Source organism: Gastrolobium bilobum, unplaced genomic scaffold (genome assembly GCF_033153095.1).
Source record: "Gastrolobium bilobum isolate Gb01-03AN ecotype WA unplaced genomic scaffold, APGP_CSIRO_Gbil_v1 utg50115, whole genome shotgun sequence".
NCBI lineage: Eukaryota > Viridiplantae > Streptophyta > Magnoliopsida > Fabales > Fabaceae > Gastrolobium > Gastrolobium bilobum.
The window spans coordinates 1-20,604 of NW_026896129.1; the positions used below are offsets into that span (position 1 = coordinate 1).

Below are 20,604 nucleotides of genomic sequence, written 5' to 3' on the forward strand. Positions count from 1 at the left end.
CGTGTCTAAAAAGTTTAAAATGGGACCAGGATCAGTTGTGGAGACACAAATGGTAGATATTGATTTCCCAAGAGGTCATGTTGGTATCAAGAGTTTTGATGCTGAACTAATTGATGAAAAAGGGAATCCTGTGCCTTTGTATGAAACTTACCTCCATCATTGGTTTGCTTTAAAATACTTTGACGACCCAAAATCAACTAAAAGACTTAAGGAAAGAGCCATTTTTGTGAGAAACCAGGGAACATGCCAAGGTGGTATTCTTCCACATTATTGGGGCTTGGGAGGTGAATCACGAGGAACAACCTCAAACATTCCAGATCCTTTTGCAGTAGAAGTAGGTAATTCTGCAGAAATTCCTAATGGGTTTGAAGAGAAATGGTTCTTCAATATCATGGCCATTGACACACGTGGCGTACAAGATAGGAAAGGTTGTTCCGAATGCAGATGTGACCTTATGAATATCACAAAAGATTTTCTTAGTGCCAAAAAGGGTGTTGATGGCAAACCATTGAACCCTGATTATAAGGGAGGAATCTTTTGTTGCGATGACAAGTTACAGTGCAAATTGAGAGAGGGGTTTCAAGCCCCAACTAGAAGTCTTGCCCTGAGATACAAAATAAGGTGGGTTGATTGGGACAAAATTCAAGTCCCTGTTAAGGTTTATATACTTGATTCCACCGATAAGGTCAGGTCGAATGGCTCCAAAACAATCCATGAGTGCAAGGTAAATAACTTATGTTTATATACATTTAAATTTTAACTACACTGTTCAATTTCAATGTCAATTGAATTCCAAAATCTATTAATTTGTTAGGATTGTGTGAGTATCAAATATTTGTCAATTTGTTACAGGTTGAATATGATATTCCGAAAAATGGGAATAACAACTCCCCTCATGTCCAAAAAGCAAATATCCCAATGGAAAAAGGCGGTTATCTCATCTACGGCACTGCTCATATGCATACCGGTGTTGTTAACGCAACTTTGTATGGACAGGTGAAGTTCAATATTCGCCATCATTCTCATGATTATAGAATTTTTATTTTTTATTTTTAAATTTGTGTGCTTCATTTGTATTAAAGTCATAAATTTGCTTAATATTCCATACAATTGTAGGAAGACATATATTGTATTGTGTCTTCACTTCTAAAATTATGTTTTTTGATTAATTTAGGATGGAAGGATTTTGTGTACTTCAACACCAAAATATGGAACGGGAAAGGAAGCGGGAAATGAGGAAGGTTACGCTGTTGGAATGTCTGTTTGTTATCCACAACCAGGTACTGTCAAGATTAATGATGGTGAAACTTTGACCTTAGAATCAAGATACAAAAGTGATTTTACCATCGGAGCTATGGGGCAATTCTACATCTATTTGGCAGAACGACTACCACAAGATTTATAAACATCATATTTCCTTTATCTACATCTTGAATAATGCAGAGCCTTTTTTTTTGCATATACAATCAAGTGATCAATCATATTATTCCAACCTTGAATTTTGTATTATAAAATGAACATTTTTTTTATGTATGTGTTGTTGTCACGATCAAAGCAAGTGTACCGGTTGTACAAGTAATAAAGTGTAATGAGTAAGAGTATCGTTCACGCGATGATTAGATTTCAATCACTAATTCGCTATTCACGCTTAAGTTGGATAATTGTTCAGGAGAGTTGAATCAAATTAAATAAAAAAATAAAGGGAAAATATGATGAGCGTGTAACTTGTCAATCAAGAAAATCATATAGAGATTCGATTTCCCTCAATCTCTCCTTTATGTTATGGATCTAAATCCTTGATTGAACATCCTTTTCCATATCGCCAATCGGTTCCCTTAAGTTAATTAATAATCTATCCCTTGACATCCTAATTATTTACCTTCTTTAAAGAATCTTTTTTCTCCGGTTGTTCTTCAAAGAAAAGAAGCATGAAATCCAAGAATCAAAAAGATTACATTATTCTTATGTTTATCCCTTAAATCATAAAAATTAATGATGAATTTACCACACACGATTCATGTACCAACATCTCTATTGTTATGCACGCACCCTAGATCAATCTACAAGATCTAACTCATAGAAGGTGTAACACCTCGTCTGCAACCGATGTATTAACATCATTAAAATGGTAATAATCACAACTTGTTTAATTAAATAAACGCGGAAGCTAATTTTTCATATTCACGATTAATCATATAATCATAAAGTGAATTAACCTTTTTTTAAATTTTCTTTATGTATTGCAAAATGCGGAATTAATATCAACTGTACTCATTATCATATTTATCATAAACTATTCTATGTATGTATCACTTATATCTAGATTAAATGTCTCACTTGTCCTAATTATCCACAAGACATTTTTCAATTGATATCATCATACTGAATCATGCAATCGGACATGCTTAAAACATAATGCCTAGTAATCCATTCCGTAGGCCTTTACATACTCATCATGGTGTCATGTAGTAAACGTCATAGTATTTATATCCTTACAACTTATACTCAAAAGAAATATGAAATGCATAACAATATAAGCTTATACATGTTTTCAATCAACAGTAAACAAAGCTTATTACATAATAACATAGACAACCTCTATGCTCTCAATGTCATAATATCATGTTCCATACAGATAGATATATTCAAAATGATAACAATAAATATATTATGTCATGCCCAAAATCTCTATCCAGGTGTAAGAACCTGCACGCTAAATTAGAAATTTAAATTTAATTATAGGTTTAGAAAATAATTCCTTAATTGACTTTAGATAAATATGGAAAGAGCATAATAATTAATATTAAGTCACTTATCTGAAGGAAAGTGTAAACATCGGGTATTTCGCGGTATAAATCGATACCGATGAAGTAATCCGAAAAATAGAAATAAAAATATGAATTTCCTAGAAAAATATCTAGGTTAAGAATATCAAGTTTGAGGTAAAAATAATAAACAGTGATGTCAGAACTAATACCAGATATTTCGCTATATAAAACGCGTACTGGTGAAGTGTCTCAAAAAATAAAAATAAAAATATGATAATTCTTAAAAAAATGTCTAGGTTAAGAATATAAAGTTTAGTAGAAAAATATAATAAACAAGGGTCCATATTGGTTTCTTAAGGTTCCATAACTTTAAAACACCACTTACTAGAACCATAGAGTCCACAAGTCATTTCCTCGAAGAACAATTCGAATGAACTAATTTTATTGGCATAATCAGTATTAAACCGTGTTTATCATTTTTAAAACCAGTATTGCAACTCTTTACGATAAAACATAAGATTTTACTATGTTAAACTAGACATTCCAAGATTTCTAACTATATATTATGTCTCAATTGGATTTATATAACTCAGGTATGTTTTTCGCAAATCGACTACTGTAAACAAGACTTTCAGCAACATGGAAGCGACTTTAAGCTCAAACTGAGATTGATCCACTTAAAAAATATAGGCTTCCAAATCTATTTCGTAGAAGGAGAAATCAAGTACCAGCCGGTGGGGAGCATGAATGGAGACAACAACAACAACAACATTTATCAAGCTCCAAAAGCAACAAATAGAACTCATGTGATCCAAGCACCATAGAGGATGAGTCAGAGAAAATGGGCTATTACATTAGGGCTTATATATTATTTTTTATTTCTTGTCTTTTCTCCTCAAGTAGTAGTGGTGAGGTTGAGTGCATTTACCTATCACTTCTTGAAAATATTAATGAGATAGGTAATTATGTGTGGGTTGCTTCCTTTTTGGCTCATGTACATACAAACTACCCTTAGTAAATTCAAAAAGAAAATTTCAAAAGGGTTTGAATATTTATTATCTACTGCTGATTTATTTTAATGACTTTTTTTACATATATTTATTTTGGAACATATTCCTGATATTAGGAATGAATTCAATTTGTCATTGCCAACTCCGGGGGATTCCCTTATATAAATAGCTAGTACAACTCCAGAAGCAAGATTAATAAATCAAAACATCTTTTTGATAAACCTTTAGTTTATCTTGTTTATCTTGTTTTATTGACTAAAATAATGTAAATTATCAAGTTGAACAAGTCAAAAACTAACGTTTTAATATGATAATCATGAACATTATCTTAAATTTAATTAGATGAATTATCTTTGTTATTTTGAAGGGATTTTAAGATAAAATGAGGCAAATTTGAAGATTGGAATCACAACTAGAAGAGATGATAGATGAAGATAAAAATAAGAAGATTTGAAGATCCTATCAAGTTGTTGAGAGAGGAGGCTTAAGCCCCCATCTTGAAGCTTAAGCCTCCTAAACAAGCAAAAAGCCTCGGCCCTTGGGCGCTTAAGCCTCCAACTCAGGGCTTAAGCGCGCTGCAAGAAGAAAATTCCAGCTCAAGGAGCGCGCTTAAGCGCGCAACGCGAACTCTGCAATCACCGTTCTAGGGGGCTTAATCGCGAATGACCAAGCTTAAGCGCCCCAAAAACCTAACTTAGGCCCATACGAGGTATTCAACTAGGATACAAACTCTTGGCCAATAAATAACACATTTGGGGCTCAGAATACATAAGTTTTTCATATTGCAACACAATTCTTGGTGCTTGGAGGCGGAGGGAAGGCGGAAGATTCACGGTTCATGTTCGTGAGCGGTGGAGACGGATCAACATCAAGTCTGCACTGGGGATATTGAATATTCGCCAATCACCTATGGAGTTTGGGGGAGCTTTTTTATTGTCTTTCATTCTTGATATTGTTATGTCTGGCTAGTTCTTTAAGTAGTTAGGGTTAGATGGAATTTAATCGATTTATTATGCGTTGAACAATTCGTATGTTAATTTTCCTTTATATCATGAATGAAATTATCTGTTTTTAATGCTTTATATAGGCTTGAATCTTATATAATGATCATAGGTAAATGCATGACAATAGGGATGTTGGTGTGTGATCCATATCTGATAACTTCATCGTAAACGTTATGATTCTAGGGATAGACATATGGTTTGCGTAATCTTTAAGATTTTTGAACTTAATGCTTGCATTCTTGGGGAATAACCGGGGAACTAGGGTTTTTTCAAGATTGTAAAAGTTTTAAGGTAACAAGGGATTGAGCTCTAATAACATGCGAAAGAATTGATTAGATTGATACTAAGGACGATTAATGTAAGGAAGGAATTCAAACGTAATAAAGAGATTGAAGGAAATCGAAACCCTAGCTACGTTTTTATTTTATCAGTTTATTCAAATCTTTACTTTCTTGCTTTTAAATCTTGCAATCAATTAGTTTTAATATTTTAATTTTTCAACCAAAATTCTGTTTCCAAATACAACTTTGATTGTCCAACTAAGTTTGCGATAGTGAATTAGTGCTTGAGTATAATCCTCGTGGGAACGATCTCTTATTCAATCATTGTATTACTTGTACGATCGGTGCATTTGCCGTGAGTAGCAACAAGTTTTTGGCGCTGTTGCCGTGGATTACTATTTCAACATTAATAGTAGCTATTAATTCTTTAGATTGGACCTTATTTTCTGTTATTTAAATTTAGTTTTTTTTTATAATCTGTTTTCTGGTTTATGCGAGGTACCGTTGACACCGATTCCTTGTTATTCGACCCGGAGATAGAGAAAACAGCAAAAAGAAACAGAAAGCTTGCTAAGGAAAGAAGACAGTAAGAGAAAGAAGCTTCAAGCTCAACAGAACCAAGAGAAGAAGCAATGGCGAAAAATGGAGTTCCACAACCTCCAAGAACATTGGGAGATTACATGACTCCTGCTCGAGTTCCACAGACGGCGAGCATTGTTAGACCAACGTGGATGCTAACAATTTTGAACTCAAGCCTGCATTATTGCAACTGATTCAAAAAGACCAGTTTGCCGGAGGAAGCACGGAAAACCCTTACATCCATCTTGAAAACTTCTTGCTATACTGTGATACCTTGAAGATGAATGGGGTGTCTCGGGATGCTATTTTGCTCAGATTGTTCCCTTGTTCACTTAAAGATGATGCGAGAGGATGGTTGCAGTCATTACCTCAAGGAAGCATCACCAACTGGGACGACTTGGCAACAAAATTTTTAGAGAAATTTTTCTCATCTTCGAAAATGGCAAAGCTCAAGGCGGATATCACTTCTTTTGAACAAAAAGAAAGTGAATCTCTATATGAAGCATGGGAAAGATTCAAAGGACTACTCAGGAAGTGTCCCCAACATGGCATTGAAGCCTAGGAGCAAGCGAGAACTTTCTTCCAAGGGATGACACCCAACACAAGAACATTGGTGAATGCTGCATCAGGAGGGTCCTTAAAAACAAAAACTCCAGAGGAAGCTTTGGAATTGCTAGAATCTTTAGCCTCTCAGGAGTACGATAATGCTCCAGTACCACAGAGAAGAGCAGGGATTATGAAGCTTGATGGCTATGATGCCATCTTTAGCTCAGAATGAACAGATTTTACAAATTAACAAGAAACAACAAGAACAACTAGATGCTCTCACAAAGCAATTTACCAGTTCTCAAGTCTCTTCTGTTAATAATATTCAAATAACTTGTGATATTTGTGCAGGTGCTCATGCTACTGAAGACTGCAGGGCACCCGAAACTGCAGATGTTAATGGATTTTGGCATGATCAAAAGGCTCCATATAATCTGGGGAGGAACCAATACGGGAATAACCAGAATCAAGGGTGGAGAAATAAAAATCAAAATCAACACCCGGGATTTAGTTACAGTTCGAACCATCAGCTGAATCCTCCTATGCCCGTGCAACAACAACCTCCACAACAATCAGAATGGGAGAAGGCTTTTGCACAACTATCCAAGACCACGTCAAATTACATTCAGATTTCCAATGCTTTCAGAGAAGACACTTCAGCCTTTATGCAAGAAACAAGGGCCTCATTCCGGAATCAAGAAGCCTCTATCCGGAATCTTGAAACTCAGATTGGCCAGCTGTCAAGGAAATTCACTGAAAGAGTTCAAGGAACTTTTCCAGGTAACACTATTCCAAATCCAAGTAGGGAACACTGCAATGCAATTACTACTATGAGTGAAAAAGCCATTGAACCTGTGGTAAAGCCTTCAGTTGAGAAAAATAAAGACGATGAACCTGCAACTGAAGAGGAAAAAGAAAAGGAAGTTGCTAAAGAATCTGCTGCAGAGAAAACTGTTCCTGAAAAGAAAGAGTTCAAATGGGAGCAAAAGAAAGCTCAAGAAAAGCAAGAAAAGCCATTGGATCTCTCACCTTATGCAAAGATTCCATATCCACAGAGGTTCAGAGAAGAAATTCAAAAGCAACAGTACTCCAGGTTCCTTGATATTTTCAAGAAGCTGCAAATCAATATCCCATTTACTGAAGCCTTGGAGAATATGCCCAATTACGTGAAGTTCATGAAAGATCTACTGTCAAGAAAGCGTAAGCTGCAGGAATGTGAGACGGTGACTCTAACAGAGGAATGCAGTGCCATTAACCAGAAAAAGTTGCCTCCAAAGCTTAAAGATCCAGGAAGATTCAGCATTCCATGCAACATAGGCAATGTGAAAGTGGAAAACATGTTATGTGATCTTGGAGCAAGCATCAATGTCATGCCACTCTCCATGATGAGGAAACTGGGGATCACTGAAGTAAAGCCAACCAAGACAATAGTGCAACTGGCTGACCGCTCTACAAAGCAAGCTTATGGCATTATTGCGGACATACTGGTAAAGGTTGACAAATTCATCATTCCTGTTGATTTTGTCGTCCTTGATATAGAGGAAAATTCTACTATTCCTATGATCTTCGGATGACCTTTCTTGGCAACCTCAGGAGCGCTGATTGATGTACCGAAAGGCGAGTTGATCTTACGGGTAGACGGGGAGCAAGCAATTTTCAAGTTCTTTGAAAAAGAAGTCCCCTCACCTATAATTCAACCGGAAGATCAAGTCTACTATATTAGTGAAAAGAAAGGAGAAAAGCACAAAGAGAATTCTTCTCAAGAAAGCTAGCCAAAGGTTAAAATGGAGAAGCTTAGAAGCAAGAGAAAGCACGTAAACACCAAATTCAAAGCTATTGAGCCTACTGCATCTCACTCATATGCACAAGAGTACTATGGGAGGACACCATTTCTGAATGATGGAGCTTGGTCATCACCAAGCCCATGCTTTGAGCCACCATGAACGTAAAAGAGGTACGTCAGGCTCGTGACGTAAAACAAGCGCTTGTGGGAGGCAACCCAGCCATTTTTTAATTTTCCAGTATTTTAAGTTTTAGTATTTTAATTTAGTTAGTTTAGTTTAGTTCCAGTTTTAATTATAGTCTAGTTATTTAAGTATTATGTTACATAAAAATAAAAATAAAAACATTGAGGCTAATGATCAAATTCTGTTGAGATGGACTTTCAGGTGTAAGTGGGATTAAAGCATACACAGGTATGCAACTCTTATTAATTTATATGTTTTGTGTATGATATTGAGCGAAATTATTGAGGTTGAAGAATATACAGTAGAGATGAATGCAAGGAATAGGAAAATATGGAGAAAATTTTCTAAAAGTATTGAGAGCTTAAGCCCCTAAAGGAGGCTTAAGCCCCCAAAAGTGAAATTTATCTCGGCCCTAGTACGCTTAAGCGCGCTGGATCGCGCTTAAGTGCGCTCCACGATCAAAATTTGCTGATTTCTTGCTTAGGATTCTTTTAGATTTAAATTTATTGCTGAGGACAACAAGATTTAAATCTGGGAATGGGTACCATGCAATTCATCATACCACAAACTTCACATGGTCAGAATGAGAGATTTCATGATTACACAGAATTACACAGAAATATCCAAATTACAAATGCAGTGATTCAAGGGAGTTTCTCAATATTATTTCCATATTATTAGCTTATTTTAGAAATTATTTTGATTAAGTATGAGTTATTTTTAAGCTTTCAATTATATTAGCTTACTTTAAATTTAAAGTTTCAATTTAGTTTTTAAGACCCCATCCATCCTTAAGCACTAATTATTTAGTGAAATTTCAAATGGTGAATTTTTAAAATTTTCCATTGTGCTTGATATGTATGCACAATGAATAATTACAGAAAATTGTATGATAGATGAGATTAAGAGTATGATGATGTAAATTTATTTTCACATGTAAATGAGCGTCAGTCAAGCATGTTTCATAGTTCACTGGAATAAGAGAAGAATAACTAAAGTGTCAAATAGAGAGTAGAAAATAAGTTTCACACCCTTAGCCGAGAGCTTTTGAGCCTAAACAGCGAAATTAATTTTTTGGTGTGAACTTTACAGTTTGAATCACTCTAGAACTTGTTTTGTTTCTCCTTGAGATGGTCTGTGGTATATAATTGTTGAAGTGATAGAGGCAGTTCTTTTTAAAAAGCTAGATAGTCAAATAGCCACCCTGATATTTATCCTTTGATTAAGCCCCTTGAGCCTAGGCCTATTTAGTCATGGACAACTTATTATGAATAGCTACTCCACGCACATCCTCACCTGAACTGATTAATTTTCAAATTTAAATGAGGAACTGGATATGATTGGAACAAAAGAGAAAATCAAACTCTAAGTGTATGGGAGAAAAAGGTGAAAAGAGAAAAAGCCAAAAAGTGGTGGAAAAGAAAATGAAAAGAAAAAGGTTGAATTGTGTATCTACAAAAAAATAGAAAAAAAAAACAAAAGGAGGAAGGAAAAGAAAGAAAAGATTCATATTATATGAATAAGTGGAAGAAGAAAAGAGGAGAAAGGAAAATAAGAGAAATCTGTTTACTATATGTTGAACAGACATATATAAATTCCTCTTTGAAATTGAATTTTGATCAGTAATTTTTAGTCACTTACCCAGATGATTCCTTCCTTTTTACCTAAGCCACGTTACAACCTTAACAAAGACCTCTTGATTGATCTTGTATACCAATTAGACTATGGAGAGTGAGAATATAAACAAGCCTATGGTAGTGTTAATGCAGTGAAGTAAGAGTGAAACACATACCCTCAGACACTTGAGTGTGAGTGAATAAATGAAAATCCCAATGAGAGGGTGTTGTGAAATTGAATTGTAATACTCTTTATTTTGAGAACGCATGTTATGATTTTATGACTGGTGAATTATGAATGTTTGCTTGAAAGTGATGTGTCATTGATTTTTATATAAGTCTGAATACTCAGAGGTCTCATTGTTGATCAGTTTCCTGTTTGTTATTCATTAAGAATGATTAGCCGTCTCCAACCTTTCCCATAGTTTTATTCTGTTTAATTGTTGAGGACAACAATGTTCAAATCTGGGAATTGTTTGATAAACCTTTAGTTTATCTTGTTTTTTAGACTAAAATAATGTAAATTATCAAGTTGAACAAGTCAAAAACTAACGTTTTAATATGATAATCATGAACATTATCTTAAATTTAATTAGATGAATTATCTTTGTTATTTTGAAGGGATTTTAAGATAAAATGAGGCAAATTTGAAGATTGGAATCACAACTAGAAGAGATGATAGATGAAGATAAAAATAAGAAGATTTGAAGATCCTATCAAGTTGTTGAGAGAGGAGGCTTAAGCCCCCATCTTGAAGCTTAAGCCTCCTAAACAAGCAAAAAGCCTCGGCCCTTGGGCGCTTAAGCCTCCAACTCAGGGCTTAAGCGAACTGCAAGAAGAAAATTCCAGCTCGAGGAGCGCGCTTAAGCGCGCAACGCGAACTCTGCAATCACCGTTCTAGGGGGCTTAAGCGCGAATGACCAAGCTTAAGCGCCCCAGAAACCCAACTTAGGCCCATACGAGGTATTCAACTAGGATACGAACTCTTGGCCAATAAATAACACATTTGGGGGTCAAAATACATAAGTTTTTCACATTGCAACACAATTCTTGGTGCTTGGAGGCGGAGGGAAGGCGGAAGATTCATCGGTTCATGTTCGTGAGCGGTGGAGACGGATCAACATCAAGTCTGCACTAGGGATATTGAATATTTGCCAATCACCTATGGAGTTTGGGGGAGCTTTTATATTGTCTTTCATTCTTGATATTGTTATGTCTGGCTAGTTCTTTAAGTAGTTAGGGTTAGATGGAATTTAATCGATTTATTATGAGTTGAACAATTCGTATGTTAATTTTCCTTTATATCATGAATGAAATTATCTGTTTTTAATGCTTTATATAGGCTTGAATCTTATATAATGATCATAGGTAAATGCATGACAATGGGGATGTTGGTGTGTGATCCATATCTGATAACTTCATCGTAAACATTATGATTCTAGGGATAGACATAGGGTTTGCGTAGTCTTTAAGATTCTTGAACTTAATGCTTGCATTCTTGGGGAATAACCGGGGAACTAGGGTTCTTTCAAGATTGTAAAGGTTTTAGGGTAACAAGGGATTGAGCTCTAATAGCATGCGAAAGAATTGATTAGATTGATACTAAGGACGATTAACGTAAGGAAGGAATTCAAACGTAATAAAGAGATTGAAGGAAATCGAATCCCTAGCTACGTTTTTATTTTATCAGTTTATTCAAATCTTTACTTTCTTGCTTTTAAATCTTGCAATCAATTAGTTTTAATATTTTAATTTTTCAACTCAAATTCTGTTTCCAAATACAACTTTGATTGTCCAACTAAGTTTGCGATAGTGAATTAGTGCTTGAGTATAATCTTCGTGGGAACGATCTCTTATTCAATCATTATATTACTTGTACGATCGGTGCACTTGCCGTGAGTAGCAACAGTAAGTTCCTAAAAATCTTAATTTATCAAATGAAAATATTTTCCATTTAATTGAACTGTCTTTTATTTTTGTTGTTACAAATTCAACGGCAACCCTTTGGAAGGTTGCATGACATACTTGCTCCATCAATTTCTGATCAGCTTCACTTTGGAGCTAGTAGGATAGTTATCATTTCCTTCGAAAAAATAGCTTACAACTGTCATGATATGAGCCCAAAGCAATATGGTGTTGATGAAGAGAATCCTTCATGTTTGAGCTGGGTCTCTCCGCCATCAGTTGATATTAATTGTACAACAGAAACATGGTCGAAACAAATCTGACTGACGGAATAGGTTTCAAGGTGTAGTGTTTTACCCTCAAGGTGTAGTGTTTTTCAAATTTGCTTCTATTAATTCTTTGAACTTTTGTGCTTTTTTTGGGTACAATTTTGTGATGTTTTTATTTCAAAAAATCACAAAGTTTAAAGAATTAATAGAAGCAAACTTGGAAAACGCTACACCTTCAGGATGATGAAAGACACACTTTCTCTGTGATTCCAATTGAAGCACCTTTTCCACTGTCAGATTTGTTTTGACCACATCTTTGTACAATATGAACTATTGGCGGAGAGACCCAGCTCAAACATGAAGGATTCTCTTCATCAAATTATGTACTCCTGCTTTGGGCTTATATCAGGACAGTTGTAAGATATTTTTTCAAAGGAAATGACAACTATTCTATACTAGCTCCAAAGTGAAGCCGATGGGAAATTTATTTGATGGAGCAAGTATGTCATTCAACCTTCCAAATGGTTGTCATTGAATTTGTAACAACAAAAATAAAAAACAATTGAATTCAATTCAATAGCAAATGCTACTTACGATTTCGTCAAAGCTCAGAACCAAAATCAATTGAGGATTTCAAGGTCAAGCTCAGAACATCTAGGTTAAGGATTAGGGATCAGGTTGAGTGAAAAATCTTTTGTTAGAATTAATTTCAAATTAATTATTTTTATGAATAAAAAGTTTGATTTTGAAAAAATACACTATTTTGTCACCAAGAAATGAATGTGTCATTTTGCTACTAAATGAGTGTCCACATAAAAAAAATCCCCTTATCTGAATTTTGATTTCAATTTTATTTTCTATGAAATACATATCGGACATATCCTTAACTATTTAAATTTTATATTCGGAATACCCATAGACTTTATTTTGTATACTCATAATTAAAATCTTGTTGCAACTTTTTTTTTTGGAGTTACCCAACCCTAATTACCTCTTTGAGACGAGTTGGCTCCCTCCGGTATCCCCACAAGCTTCGACTCTTTGAGCCGGCTATGGGAATAATCCGGAGTGCGGGGGTCAGTAATGGCTAAAGGTTCAGCCCCCTCCCCAAGAATGCATTCAGCGGGAATCGAACTTCTTCTTCTTCTTGCAACTCTTAGAGAAAACATCCTTGTTAACCAGCACATAAAATATCAACAAATTATAAGAGCTAATTTATCACCTGCAACGTTAACATTAATTAGATCCCCATTATTATATCATTAGTTCACCATTAATCAATCATTACTGCCCTTAAAAAAAATTCATCATTGTTTAATCGCCATAAGATCAATAGATAAGTCAGAGGAAAACTTTTTGTTTTGTTTCTTGTTTGACCGTCCATGCAAACCGAAATAGTTTTGTAATATATGTTGTTTGATATGCTTAATGATCACTTGATTCAACAATGCACATAAAATGTTGCAAAAAAACAATTTTCGAAGAGCCTCATTTAAAAACAAAAGATAAAATTATGTGCCAATAATATATTATTTTTTGTCATCTTTAATCGTTATTGTGACAATAAAAATCTCATTTATTGATCTGGTAAAGCATTTGATAGTCTGAAAACCTTTAAATCTTATTTTTGTTGAAAAAAAGTGACACCACGTGGTGCTGTAAGATAATTAATTACGTACCTTTTAAAGCAGCTTTGCCATCGAAAAATATATAATATATGGATAACATTTTTTTTCATATATATATGATTTCCGTATTATGTTATAACCTCTAACAGAAATTAAAAACGAAAAAGGAAAAGGAAAACAAAAAATCTCTAACAAATTTTCGCATAAAAAGGAAATTGCTAGATAGACTATTATTGTTGAGATAAAATACCAACTGCCTGCAAGTTGTTGTTCCTATAAATAACTATAGAGAGTTGTTTAATGGCTTGCATTGTCGCATACCCAGGTTGGTCATCAACTTTGTGTGGAATTGGCATTAAGTTACGCCAGATATGCTATTGTCAAGTTCTACTATAAAACAAGCGGACAAGACTTCCATGTGTACACAAAATTATCTCCATTTCCAAATTTCAAAAGTTGTTTGGAATCTCGGAAACGACCAAATCTCTACCATGGTCATTCCCTCCTCCTATTCTCGTGTGGTATGCAATTCTCGTCATCCAATTTTTGAGCATATTTATGTTTGAATCTTGAATTGTTTATTATAAAGTTACATGAAATAATAACATTAGAATACAAGCTTTATTCGTAAATAAAATGAGTGATAATTGTTAATGATTTATGTATGTATAGGTGAGCATGGGGTTTATGTTTAAAGCAATGATGCTTTCCTCATCAATACTAGTGTTTCTATCGAGCACAACATACTCATCCTTTGTATTGGATCCCGAAACTCTTCTCAGGACATCTTTGAAGAAAACTAATTTGTTAATTAATGAATCTAAAAAGGTCATATTGAGTCATATTATGAGGATCCCAAAAGACACATCAAGTCAGCAACTTTCGTGTCTAAAAAGTTTAAAATGGGACCAGGATCAGTTGTGGAGACACAAATGGTAGATATTGATTTCCCAAGAGGTCATGTTGGTATCAAGAGTTTTGATGCTGAACTAATTGATGAAAAAGGGAATCCTGTGCCTTTGTATGAAACTTACCTCCATCATTGGTTTGCTTTAAAATACTTTGACGACCCAAAATCAACTAAAAGACTTAAGGAAAGAGCCATTTTTGTGAGAAACCAGGGAACATGCCAAGGTGGTATTCTTCCACATTATTGGGGCTTGGGAGGTGAATCACGAGGAACAACCTCAAACATTCCAGATCCTTTTGCAGTAGAAGTAGGTAATTCTGCAGAAATTCCTAATGGGTTTGAAGAGAAATGGTTCTTCAATATCATGGCCATTGACACACGTGGCGTACAAGATAGGAAAGGTTGTTCCGAATGCAGATGTGACCTTATGAATATCACAAAAGATTTTCTTAGTGCCAAAAAGGGTGTTGATGGCAAACCATTGAACCCTGATTATAAGGGAGGAATCTTTTGTTGCGATGACAAGTTACAGTGCAAATTGAGAGAGGGGTTTCAAGCCCCAACTAGAAGTCTTGCCCTGAGATACAAAATAAGGTGGGTTGATTGGGACAAAATTCAAGTCCCTGTTAAGGTTTATATACTTGATTCCACCGATAAGGTCAGGTCGAATGGCTCCAAAACAATCCATGAGTGCAAGGTAAATAACTTATGTTTATATACATTTAAATTTTAACTACACTGTTCAATTTCAATGTCAATTGAATTCCAAAATCTATTAATTTGTTAGGATTGTGTGAGTATCAAATATTTGTCAATTTGTTACAGGTTGAATATGATATTCCGAAAAATGGGAATAACAACTCCCCTCATGTCCAAAAAGCAAATATCCCAATGGAAAAAGGCGGTTATCTCATCTACGGCACTGCTCATATGCATACCGGTGTTGTTAACGCAACTTTGTATGGACAGGTGAAGTTCAATATTCGCCATCATTCTCATGATTATAGAATTTTTATTTTTTATTTTTAAATTTGTGTGCTTCATTTGTATTAAAGTCATAAATTTGCTTAATATTCCATACAATTGTAGGAAGACATATATTGTATTGTGTCTTCACTTCTAAAATTATGTTTTTTGATTAATTTAGGATGGAAGGATTTTGTGTACTTCAACACCAAAATATGGAACGGGAAAGGAAGCGGGAAATGAGGAAGGTTACGCTGTTGGAATGTCTGTTTGTTATCCACAACCAGGTACTGTCAAGATTAATGATGGTGAAACTTTGACCTTAGAATCAAGATACAAAAGTGATTTTACCATCGGAGCTATGGGGCAATTCTACATCTATTTGGCAGAACGACTACCACAAGATTTATAAACATCATATTTCCTTTTATCTACATCTTGAATAATGCAGAGCCTTTTTTTTTGCATATACAATCAAGTGATCAATCATATTATTCCAACCTTGAATTTTGTATTATAAAATGAACATTTTTTTTATGTATGTGTTGTTGTCACGATCAAAGCAAGTGTACCGGTTGTACAAGTAATAAAGTGTAATGAGTAAGAGTATCGTTCACGCGATGATTAGATTTCAATCACTAATTCGCTATTCACGCTTAAGTTGGATAATTGTTCAGGAGAGTTGAATCAAATTAAATAAAAAAATAAAGGGAAAATATGATGAGCGTGTAACTTGTCAATCAAGAAAATCATATAGAGATTCGATTTCCCTCAATCTCTCCTTTATGTTATGGATCTAAATCCTTGATTGAACATCCTTTTCCATATCGCCAATCGGTTCCCTTAAGTTAATTAATAATCTATCCCTTGACATCCTAATTATTTACCTTCTTTAAAGAATCTTTTTTCTCCGGTTGTTCTTCAAAGAAAAGAAGCATGAAATCCAAGAATCAAAAAGATTACATTATTCTTATGTTTATCCCTTAAATCATAAAAATTAATGATGAATTTACCACACACGATTCATGTACCAACATCTCTATTGTTATGCACGCACCCTAGATCAATCTACAAGATCTAACTCATAGAAGGTGTAACACCTCGTCTGCAACCGATGTATTAACATCATTAAAATGGTAATAATCACAACTTGTTTAATTAAATAAACGCGGAAGCTAATTTTTCATATTCACGATTAATCATATAATCATAAAGTGAATTAACCTTTTTTTAAATTTTCTTTATGTATTGCAAAATGCGGAATTAATATCAACTGTACTCATTATCATATTTATCATAAACTATTCTATGTATGTATCACTTATATCTAGATTAAATGTCTCACTTGTCCTAATTATCCACAAGACATTTTTCAATTGATATCATCATACTGAATCATGCAATCGGACATGCTTAAAACATAATGCCTAGTAATCCATTCCGTAGGCCTTTACATACTCATCATGGTGTCATGTAGTAAACGTCATAGTATTTATATCCTTACAACTTATACTCAAAAGAAATATGAAATGCATAACAATATAAGCTTATACATGTTTTCAATCAACAGTAAACAAAGCTTATTACATAATAACATAGACAACCTCTATGCTCTCAATGTCATAATATCATGTTCCATACAGATAGATATATTCAAAATGATAACAATAAATATATTATGTCATGCCCAAAATCTCTATCCAGGTGTAAGAACCTGCACGCTAAATTAGAAATTTAAATTTAATTATAGGTTTAGAAAATAATTCCTTAATTGACTTTAGATAAATATGGAAAGAGCATAATAATTAATATTAAGTCACTTATCTGAAGGAAAGTGTAAACATCGGGTATTTCGCGGTATAAATCGATACCGATGAAGTAATCCGAAAAATAGAAATAAAAATATGAATTTCCTAGAAAAATATCTAGGTTAAGAATATCAAGTTTGAGGTAAAAATAATAAACAGTGATGTCAGAACTAATACCAGATATTTCGCTATATAAAACGCGTACTGGTGAAGTGTCTCAAAAAATAAAAATAAAAATATGATAATTCTTAAAAAAATGTCTAGGTTAAGAATATAAAGTTTAGTAGAAAAATATAATAAACAAGGGTCCATATTGGTTTCTTAAGGTTCCATAACTTTAAAACACCACTTACTAGAACCATAGAGTCCACAAGTCATTTCCTCGAAGAACAATTCGAATGAACTAATTTTATTGGCATAATCAGTATTAAACCGTGTTTATCATTTTTAAAACCAGTATTGCAACTCTTTACGATAAAACATAAGATTTTACTATGTTAAACTAGACATTCCAAGATTTCTAACTATATATTATGTCTCAATTGGATTTATATAACTCAGGTATGTTTTTCGCAAATCGACTACTGTAAACAAGACTTTCAGCAACATGGAAGCGACTTTAAGCTCAAACTGAGATTGATCCACTTAAAAAATATAGGCTTCCAAATCTATTTCGTAGAAGGAGAAATCAAGTACCAGCCGGTGGGGAGCATGAATGGAGACAACAACAACAACAACATTTATCAAGCTCCAAAAGCAACAAATAGAACTCATGTGATCCAAGCACCATAGAGGATGAGTCAGAGAAAATGGGCTATTACATTAGGGCTTATATATTATTTTTTATTTCTTGTCTTTTCTCCTCAAGTAGTAGTGGTGAGGTTGAGTGCATTTACCTATCACTTCTTGAAAATATTAATGAGATAGGTAATTATGTGTGGGTTGCTTCCTTTTTGGCTCATGTACATACAAACTACCCTTAGTAAATTCAAAAAGAAAATTTCAAAAGGGTTTGAATATTTATTATCTACTGCTGATTTATTTTAATGACTTTTTTTACATATATTTATTTTGGAACATATTCCTGATATTAGGAATGAATTCAATTTGTCATTGCCAACTCCGGGGGATTCCCTTATATAAATAGCTAGTACAACTCCAGAAGCAAGATTAATAAATCAAAACATCTTTTTTTTTCCAATAATCTTCAAATTGACAGTGTAAGTGATAAACCTTTAGTTTATCTTGTTTTATTGACTAAAATAATATAAATTATCAAGTTGAAAAAGTCAAAAACTAACGTTTTAATATGATAATCATGAACGTTATCTGAAATTTAATTAGATGAATTATCTTTGTTATTTTGAAGGGATTTTAAGATAAAATGAGGCAAATTTGAAGATTGGAATCACAACTAGAAGAGATGATAGATGAAGATAAAAATAAGAAGATTTGAAGATCCTACCAAGTTGTTGAGAGAGGAGGCTTAAGCCCCCATCTTGAAGCTTAAGCCTCCTAAACAAGCAAAAAGCCTCGGCCATTGGGCGCTTAAGCCTCCAACTCAGGGTTTAAGTGCGCTGCAAGAAGAAAATTCCAGCTCAAGGAGCGCGCTTAAGCGCGCAACGCGAACTCTGCAATCACCGTTCTAGGGGGCTTAATCGCGAATGACCAAGCTTAAGCGCCCCAAAAACCCAACTTAGGCCCATACGAGGTATTCAACTAGGATACAAACTCTGGGCCAATAAATAACACATTTGGGGGTCAGAATACATAAGTTTTTCACATTGCAACATAATTCTTGGTGCTTGGAGGCGGAGGGAAGGCGGAAGATTCATCGGTTCATGTTCGTGAGCGGTGGAGACGGATCAACATCAAGTCTGCACTGGGGATATTGAAGATTCGCCAATCACCTATGGAGTTTGGGGGAGTTTTTATATTGTCTTTCATTCTTGATATTGTTATGTCTGGCTAGTTCTTTAAGTAGTTAGGGTTAGATGGAATTTAATCGATTTATTATGCGTTGAACAATTCGTATGTTAATTTTCCTTTATATCATGAATGAAATTATCTGTTTTTAATGCTTTATATAGGCTTGAATCTTATATAATGACCATAGGTAAATGCATGACAATAGGGATGTTGGTGTGTGATCCATATCTGATAACTTCATCGTAAACGTTATGATTCTAGGGATAGACATATGGTTTGCGTAATCTTTAAGATTTTTGAACTTAATGCTTGCATTCTTGGGGAATAACCGGGGAACTAGGGTTTTTTTCAAGATTGTAAAGGTTTTAAGGTAACAAGGGATTGAGCTCTAATAACATGCGAAAGAATTGATTAGATTGATACTAAGCACGATTAACGTAAGGAAGGAATTCAAACGTAATAAAGAGATTGAAGGAAATCGAAACCCTAGCTACGTTTTTATTTTATCAGTTTATTCAAATCTTTACTTTCTTGCTTTTAAATCTTGCAATCAATTAGTTTTAATATTTTAATTTTTCAACAAAAATTCTGTTTCCAAATACAACTTTGATTGTCCAACTAAGTTTGCGATAGTGAATTAGTGCTTGAGTATAATCCTCGTGGGAACGATCTCTTATTCAATCATTGTATTACTTGTACGATCGGTGCATTTGCCGTGAGTAGTAACAAGTTTTTGGCGCTGTTGCCGTGGATTACTATTTCAACATTAATAGTAGCTATTAATTCTTTAGATTGGACCTTATTTTCTGTTATTTAAATTTAGTTTTTTTTTATAATCTATTTTCTGGTTTATGCGAGGTACCGTTGACACCGATTCCTTGTTATTCGACCCAGAGATAGAGAAAACAGCAAAAAGAAACAGAAAGCTTGCTAAGGAAAGAAGACAGTAAGAGAAAGAAGCTTCAAGCTCAACAGAACCAAGAGAAGAAGCAATGGCGAAAAATGGAGTTCCACAACCTCCAAGAACATTGGGAGATTACATGACTCCTGCTCGAGTTCCACAGACAGCGAGCATTGTTAGACCAACGTGGATGCTAACAATTTTGAACTCAAGCCTGCATTATTGCAACTGATTCAAAAAGACCAGTTTGCCGGAGGAAGCACGGAAAACCCTTACATCCATCTTGAAAACTTCTTGTTGGCAACAAAATTTTTAGAGAAATTTTTCTCATCTTCGAAAATGGCAAAGCTCAAGGCGGATATCACTTCTTTTGAACAAAAGAAAGTGAATCTCTATATGAAGCATGGGAAAGATTCAAAGGACTACTCAGGAAGTGTCCCCAACATGGCATTGAAGCCTAGGAGCAAGCGAGAACTTTCTTCCAAGGGATGACACCCAACACAAGAACATTGGTGAA

At 34.3% G+C, this 20,604-nt stretch overlaps 3 protein-coding genes and 2 non-coding genes across 5 annotated transcripts; 3 read left to right on the top strand and 2 right to left on the bottom strand.

Moving 5' to 3' along the window:
* Nucleotides 1-4: 4 nt before the first annotated feature.
* Nucleotides 5-1,405, top strand: LOC133297911 (uncharacterized; the record flags this gene model as incomplete). The annotated part of the gene is made up of 3 exons (XM_061497149.1): nucleotides 5-724; nucleotides 853-996; nucleotides 1,175-1,405. Coding segments are annotated over 3 exons (1,095 nt in total), but the record flags the coding sequence as incomplete, so codon positions are not given.
* Nucleotides 1,406-6,087: 4,682 nt separating this feature from the next.
* LOC133297912 (small nucleolar RNA R71) lies at nucleotides 6,088-6,194 on the bottom strand. The gene has a single exon (XR_009749693.1). It is a non-coding gene; the product is annotated as a small nucleolar RNA R71 (small nucleolar RNA).
* Nucleotides 6,195-6,388: 194 nt separating this feature from the next.
* On the top strand, nucleotides 6,389-7,762 carry LOC133297909 (uncharacterized). Its single transcript, XM_061497147.1, has one exon. It carries the CDS (start codon nucleotides 6,389-6,391, stop codon nucleotides 7,760-7,762), a length of 1,374 nt encoding a protein of 457 aa, XP_061353131.1.
* Nucleotides 7,763-8,087: 325 nt separating this feature from the next.
* LOC133297910 (uncharacterized) lies at nucleotides 8,088-15,861 on the top strand. The gene is made up of 4 exons (XM_061497148.1): nucleotides 8,088-8,142; nucleotides 14,402-15,180; nucleotides 15,309-15,452; nucleotides 15,631-15,861. Exons 1-4 carry the CDS (start codon nucleotides 8,088-8,090, stop codon nucleotides 15,859-15,861), a joined length of 1,209 nt encoding a protein of 402 aa, XP_061353132.1.
* A 4,571-nt stretch (nucleotides 15,862-20,432) lies between these two features.
* On the bottom strand, nucleotides 20,433-20,538 carry LOC133297913 (small nucleolar RNA R71). Its single transcript, XR_009749694.1, has one exon. It is a non-coding gene; the product is annotated as a small nucleolar RNA R71 (small nucleolar RNA).
* Between the last annotated feature and the right edge of the window lie 66 nt (nucleotides 20,539-20,604).